This window comes from Hippocampus comes, unplaced genomic scaffold, assembly GCF_001891065.2.
Source record: "Hippocampus comes isolate QL1 unplaced genomic scaffold, H_comes_QL1_v1.1 scaffold254, whole genome shotgun sequence".
NCBI lineage: Eukaryota > Metazoa > Chordata > Actinopteri > Syngnathiformes > Syngnathidae > Hippocampus > Hippocampus comes.
In genome coordinates, this window is record NW_017805874.1 from 80,835 (window position 1) to 88,589 (window position 7,755).

At 38.7% G+C, this 7,755-nt stretch overlaps 1 protein-coding gene across 1 annotated transcript in view; it reads left to right on the plus strand.

The window, feature by feature from the left end:
• setd3 (SET domain containing 3, actin histidine methyltransferase) overlaps nt 1-7,755 on the plus strand; it is an 83,960-nt gene that overhangs the window by 12,992 nt on the left and 63,213 nt on the right. The window contains 1 exon segment of the mRNA XM_019888837.1: nt 2,221-2,344. Coding sequence (XP_019744396.1) covers nt 2,221-2,344 — 124 coding nt within the window.

The following is a 7,755-nucleotide window of genomic DNA, read 5'->3' on the forward strand; positions in this document are numbered from 1 at the left end:
GCGACTGTAACACAGAAAACGCGGTTTAAACTGTCGTCGGAGATCGCGGCCGCCGCCATGTTTCAATGTTGTTGACAGACGACAGGGCAAACGACACACGCGCTCAACGTGAATATCGCGAGAGTTTGCACCGATGTAAACCCTCTTCACAAAAATGTAGAGGGTTGTTTGAAAAAAAATGCCGACCGTAAAGTTTTTTTTCGACATAGAAATTCTCGGTCGGTCGGGCTAACGGAAACACACTACTTTTTTTTCTACGCCTTATGGTGCCGCAACATTTTTGATGAGAGTCCAGGTCTGAAGACATCTACGAACATATTTTTCATTGTAGTGGCAGTGTCACCAACTGGCAAAAAGAAATAAATGTTCGATTTGTTCATGTTTTCCTTTTCGCGGGTTCACTACATCTACCTCATTTTTGGTTGGAAGAGTGTTTCTGACTTTTTGCAAAACACTGTTGTTTTGGTAACGTGCAGATCGATGAGAAAACAATGCTATGTTTGAGGGTCTAAAAATGGACAAATACCGTATTGGCCTGAATATAAGACGGTGTTTTTTGCATTGAAATAAGACTGAAAAAGTGGGAGTCGTCTTATATTCGGGGTCTAGACATTATACCCATTCACAACGCTAGATGGCGCCAGATATCAATGAAGCGAATGCTGAACTTGACTTCCCAGGCCAAAGTGAACCCCTGCCACGAAGAATAAAAATAAAAATAGCAGTAGCACGAAGAAGAAAAATAAAAAATTGCGGTAAGAAGGAAAAGAGAAGGAAATAATAGAAGAGATAACAGAAAATGGAGAAACGTAGTGACAATCTGGAGAAAAGTGGGTCGAATATCGACCAGGTTAACCGGCAGCTGAGGAGAAGTTATGATGTAATTTACATTTCAAAAACCAGAAGCCATTCATTTACGAATGTGATTGCACTTTAGATTTGAATGAGGCAAAATAACATGCTTTTTCTCTGAAATATGTTGTTATAATAATTTGTTTCAGATATACTGTAATTATTTTCTGTATAAAAATTAATTTGGTGTTCAAAAAGTCTTTTTTCAAACTTGAGTCTTGAAAAAGAGGCGGTCATCTTATAATCAGGGCCGTCTTATATTCGGGCCAATACGGAAAACATGAAACTCCACATACATCAGGCCTGGCAAATATTTTATTCGTTTATTGTGTGATTTTTTTTTTTTTCTTTTTAAAGCAGCACCGGTTTTATGTTTCACCTAGATCACTGAAAATTCAATGTTATATTTACCAGCACATGACAATAGCCACCAATTTGAATTTTCTTTCAAATTCAGCCCCATTTTCAACCTTTTATTGAGGTCACATTTGAAGAACTCTGTGATCTTTTTCAGACAGTCTTGAAACCGTGGGGCTTTTTTCTTTGGATGTTCATGACAAGGAAAAGCAAAGCCTTTTATTTCGCCAAATGTGTAGCCACGGTGTTTGAAAAGAAAAATGACACAGATTTTGATCTTCGCATTCGTCAAAACATTAAACTTGCCGCACAGTTCAAGCCTGGTAAAATGATAAATAATTTATTAGTTTATTTTCCTTTTTTAAAATTTATTTATTTATTTATTTATTTATTTATTTTACAAAAAAGCTTAGTAGTGGCTCCTAGAAAGTTTTAAAGAACCGGTTCTATGTTTAAAGATTTACAAAAATTGAAGACTTGTGGAACAGGACAAGACCCACAAAAAATCTCTTGGAGCATAATTTGCACTGCTTTGCATTGTCGTGTTTTAAGTTGAGATGTCGCGATCACGCTTTTTGGCACCTGAGTCTTTGGTTTTAAGTTTCTGCCAATACCAAGTCCCGATCCAACTCGGTAGTTTTCTCTTCTTTTTTTTTTTTTTTTAAAGCATTAAATTTGATGATACACATTCGAGGTGTTCTGATCCGATATCAGCCCCCCAAAATTGAGCCTCCGTTTGTCTTGTGTGACTTAAAATGCCACATTACTTTGCTGATAAGTAGCACAGATGCATGTCAAATCCATCAAAGAAATGCGTATAGAATTTTTGAGCATGTTTGAATTTCTTGTTGGAAGTGCCCCCTATTCCACAAGTTGTTCAACCACTTCCGTTTTTGACACAACATAAAAATGTCACAATGTTGATAAGCTTGCTGTTGGTATTTGAAATCAATTGCACTGATCGTAGTATCCTAATACACTGATAATAAAACCGATTTTTCACCCCCCTAGTGCTGCTGTCCATCCAACACCATGGGAAAGAAAAGCCGAGCAAAGATTCAGAAGTCTGGATCAGGAGCTAGTGCCTTGCCTTCTCCCAAAGAGATGATGAACCTAATTGCCGAACTGTTGCAAAGTAGGTTTATTTTCAGGAAGCAGACAATGGTTTTGATGCAGTGTGATGTGATGCAATTGTACCTCTGTGACTGTAAAACATCTCCATACCGACCCCAAACATCCATTTTTGGAAGCAAAGGAATTATATTGATTACATACTTAAAAAATATCTCTACTGTAAAAAAAATCTTTTGATGGCTTGATTGTCGCCAGTAAAAATCCATGAATAAACCGCGTCACATTAAAAGCCGCAGGGTTCAAGGTTTGGGAAAAAAATAACGTCTTAATAGTCTGGAAAATATGGTAAATTGTGCGCTTTTTTTTTTTTTTTTTTTTACAAAATCGCTCAGTAGTGCCCCCTAGAAAGTTTAAATGGACCAGACCCGGTTCTATGTTTCAACAGGATCTACAAACAAACAACAAAGTCTCTTGGAGCCATATTCTTGACCTGACAGGAAATCCACCATTTTGAATTTTCTTGCAAATTTGGATACATTTTGGCTTGTATCGACGTCACATTTTAAAGAACAACAACTTTTATCAGTTTGTTTTGAAACTAGCAGTGCTTTTTCTAAAAAAGTTTGAAAATATCAAATATCAGCAAAGATTTTTTTGTTCAACACTATTACCGTGGCGACACGCTGTTTGCTCAGAAGAGTCATGCTGATTTTGATGGTCCTCACATGTATGATGACAAATGAAACTTGGATGACCAACTACAGCAATTTTTCATAATTCATAATCAAAGCACAGCCATGAGAAGCGTCTCGACAGAAAAAAATCAAAATCGAACAAAAGATGTCTGTCTTGGTGCTTTCGTTTGATGAAAAGGTACCATCTATCCATCGGGGCAGGGACTACAGTGGCGCAGCAACATCCGGCGAATTACAAGGAAAAGATGGCCATCTTCTTCTCCTACTGCAGTAAAAAGATTGCCAACAAACACAACCAGCCCAACCAAATCACCAACATTGATGAGGTGCCGCTCACTTCTTAGTGAACCACACTGTAGAGAAGAAAGGGACCAGCATGGTTGTGATACGCACAACGGGGCATGAGAAGCCGGCTTTTACTATTGTGCTTGGTTGCCATGGTAATGGATAGAAGCTGCCACTGATGGTGATTTTTAAGACGACGACGCTGCCTAAAAAGAAGTTTCCAGCCGGAGTCATCGTTAAGGCCAATTAAGTTCGGGATTCTGTCTGCATGATCATAGTGACCTACATTAAGTAATGTTTTGGTTTGTGACCAAAGAAAATCTATTGATCAAGGAATAAAAAAGGGTCTCAAGAAATTGAATTCGGGGTAAAGTAATAAAATTGACAAACAGAATTACAGCAATGAAATCAGTTTATTCCAAAGGATGTAGGATTTTGGATGTAGCAGATATTTTGCTTTGGCAAAATACATGTTTGATTTATATTAAATTCAAAACAATGCTTTGAAGCAAATGGTGAATATAATTAAAGAAAAACAAACACACATGTAGCAGATATTTTGCTTTGGCAAAATACATGTTTGATTTATATTAAATTCAAAACAATGCTTTGAAGCAAATGGTGAATATAATTAGAGAAAAACAAACACCGTATTTTCTGCACTATAGGGCGCACCAAAAAGTCTTCAATTTTCTTAAAAGCTCACTGAGCGCCTTAAAATCCGGTGCGTCTTTTGGATGGTCATTACGGTAATACGTCGACTCCAAGATGGCTCCTTCCTGGAGACATACTTCCAATGTTATAACTTGCTGTTGGTTCAGTGAACTGTGTCGCTGCTTTATTAAATCAGTTTGTTGCAGCTCCGAAAAAAGGAGAGCTGTGGTGTTAATTTTTTAAAACAGTCTCAACAAATACAGGTACGTCTTTGTCTCTGTGCCTTCTTCCGTTCGACTCGAGAGACGTTCAATACCACCTTCGAAAAACGTAAACTAATGATTACTTCAATGAAACTACAAAAATTGAAAATAAAACATCAAAACTGAAAAGCAAGCGAGGATATCACAAAATAAATACTCTAGGCTCCCCCCTACAGAATTTATGTTGTGATTTCATCATTTGTGAATACACAACAAAGAAATAAATAACTACGACTGACATCTTGTGTTATTTTGACTTCAAGATGGCGCCGCGAGAGTGGCTGCCTTTCCAGCAGCTCCTATTTATTTTGTTCTTCTACTTCTTCCTCATAACTTTGCTGCTGTGAAGTGGGAATTTCTCCGTTGTGAGACTATTAAAGGTTTTCTTATTTTATCTTATCTGATCGTACTCTTGGAGCTACGATAAAGGAAATGCCAATGTGTTTTTCGGAGGCGGTCATGAACGCCTCTCGAGTTGACTGGAAGAAAAGAAGGGAATGAGACGGACAAAGACACACCTGTTTTTTTTTTTTTTTTTTTTAATAAGAGCTGTGGTTGTGGTTTTATTTTTTTTTTAAACGCAGACTTTATTAATGGGTTTCACAGTCTGAACAAATACAGGTACTGTACGTCTTTGTCCTTCTCCGTGCCTTCTCCTCCGTTCCACTTGAAAGGCGTTCATGGCCGCCTCCGAAAACCGTAAATTAATTCTTACTTCAATGAAACCACGAAGAAAATCAAGCGAGGAAATCACAAAATAAATTCTGTAGGGGGGGATATAGAATTTATTTTGTGATTTCCTCGCTTGATTTTCTGTTTTGATGCATTATTTTCAATTTTCGTAGTTTCATTTAAGTACAGTAATAGTTAATTTACGTTTTTCAGAGGCGGTCATGAACGCCTCTCAAGTTGAATGGACGCCTCTCGAGTTGAATGGAAGGAGCGTAGCACCATCTAGTGGAGGCATTGTAGATTTCGCCTTTTAATACGAAGCGTCTCGCGTATAAAAATATTTTACAAAATAGTCATTCATTGAAGGTGCCCCTCATAATCCTGTGCGTCTTTTCGTGCGGAAAATACGGTACATTTCGCTGAATCCACTTCTTTTTTTTTTTTTTAGTCCAACGAAACTTTTTTTCAGTGTAGAGATCCCGTGAAAACCCAAGGATGTGCTGAAGAAGTCATTATACACGTGATATTGTTCATTATTAATACCATAACTAACCTTCTCTGTTGAAGTATGGGGAAATGTCTCGAAAACCAATACTCTCCCTGTTTTCAAATTACAAAAAAAGAGCAATTCGAATTATTTATCGATGTAAATATACTGAACCAACAAATCAACTATGTATCAAATTAAACACGATGAAATTTCATGACTTTAAAATAGTACAATTAATGGACAAAGTACACAATAACCTGCTCTGCCACAATACTCAGAGGCTGTTTGAAATAAGAGAGCGTTGCTATAACTTAAGGCTCTTTTTCGAGCCAAGGCACATTTCTTTCATTGAAAAAATCCCGCGGCACACCACTACCTGAAAATATGAAAAAATCTTATTTTAACAATTAAGTCTTATATTGTTACTATAAGCGTTTTTTTAACAGTGAAAATTAACGCAATACTGTAACACATTGAATAGGAAGCAAATCAACATCAATCACATATTTGGTGCATTGGTGCATGCATGGCACAGGGTTTGAAAAACACTGACTTAAGCGATACCATCCTTTACAAAAAATCCAAATCAAGGAAAAACATTAAGCAAAGGTGTGTTTCTGCAAGAGGTGTTAATTTGTGGAATAACTTCAGAATTAACCTAAAATCTGTGAATCGCTTGCTGTGCTCAAAAACAGGTTCAAAAGTACAACAAAACTCTAGAAATCAACTTTAAGTTGGTAAGTTGTTTTTTTGGAATGTGTTAGATGGAGGGTAATTCAATGGAATCTTGAGTATGAGTATGAAAGTACAGTGATCCCTCGCTATTTCGCGGTTCGTTTATCGCGGCTTCAGTGCATCGCGGATTTTTTCAAACATACTCATAAATAAATAAATAAATTTAAGTCCGCAAACAGTCCGGGAGGCAGCGAAAGTCAGCAAAACAACAGCGAGTCACATAGAGCAACATATACAGTACAACATGTATATGTTTACTGTATTTTGTTATTCATACACGAACCTAACCTAACTTATGCATGTTTAAATCTATTAGTACACAGTAATCCCTCATTTATCGCGGTTATTGGGGACCAAAACCACCCGCGATAAACAAAAATCCGCGAAGTAGCGACCAATTAACAGAAACAGCTAAAAAAAAAAATATATATATATATATATATATCCATAATTTCTTCCTCCCAAGGCCAAGTCAACAGGCTTTGCTAACTCAGTCATTTTCACAATCCAGGCTAAGCTTGTGAATAGCTAACAATGTGTTCTGTCGGAACAAGACCAAAAGCTATCCCGACCTAAATGTTGATCTTTTATTTCTAGTGAAGATGACCCACGGCAACAGCATGTCCGTCGACATCACTCGCGCTAGCAGCCTGACTGACGCCAGCTTTATGACATGGCGCATTATCCTGCGTAGTCATCAGAAGTTGGGTACATTGTGGTAATAAAGGGATGGACATGGTCAGCAACAATACTCAGGTAGGCTGTGGCGTTGCAACGATGCTCAATTGGTACCAAGGGGCCCAAAGAGTGCCAAGAAAATATTCCCCACGCCATTACACTCAGGGTTGAGTGAACTCTGGCGCGTCTGGCTGCCGCTGCTCACCCGCAATTATTCTTTTTGTAACGTTTTTTTACGGTTTACTGTCGTTTCTACGGTTTACTCTCGTCATGGGAGAAACCCTTACACCTGTCGCAATTCGTTGTGGTTTTGGACCGTCGGTCGTCGAACGGTTGTCCTCGGTCGAGCTGTCGCAGCGTCCTACCTGTTCGGCTGTCGGATGGGGCCCCGTGCCTTCTCCACCCTTCTGCACTCCGTATTGGGGGTCGACGGGGCCTGTGTCTGGGCTATGCTGCACGGATCTCGTCGGGGTTTCCACCTCGATGGCTCCAGGGGCATCACCTCCTTTTGGTCGTCCTCCCGCCAGCCACGCAGAGACAACGGCAGAAACGGCGGCCGATCCGCAGACCACGGCGTGTTGGCCGGGCTGGATGGGTCGGCTCGTGCTCCTCGCGACGGCGATATCAACTATTTAAAATCGCATATTCAGTTTAAATTAATCTCTCCTTTTATTATTTATAATCTTATCTGTGGTTTTATTGTTCTCTTTTTGATTTTAAAGTGTCCTTGAGTGTTTTGAAAGGCGCTTGTAAATGAAATGTATTATTATTATGATTATTATTATTACACCACCACCACCTGCCTGAACCGTTGATACAAGGCAGGATGGATCCATGCTTTCATGTTGTTGACGCCAAATTCTGACCCTACCATCCGAATGTCGCAGCAGAAATCGAGACTTATCAGACCAGGCAACGTTTTTCCAATCTTCTATTGTCCAATTTCGATGAGTTTGTGCAAATTGTAGCCTCAGTTTCCTGTTCTTAGCTGAAAGGAGTG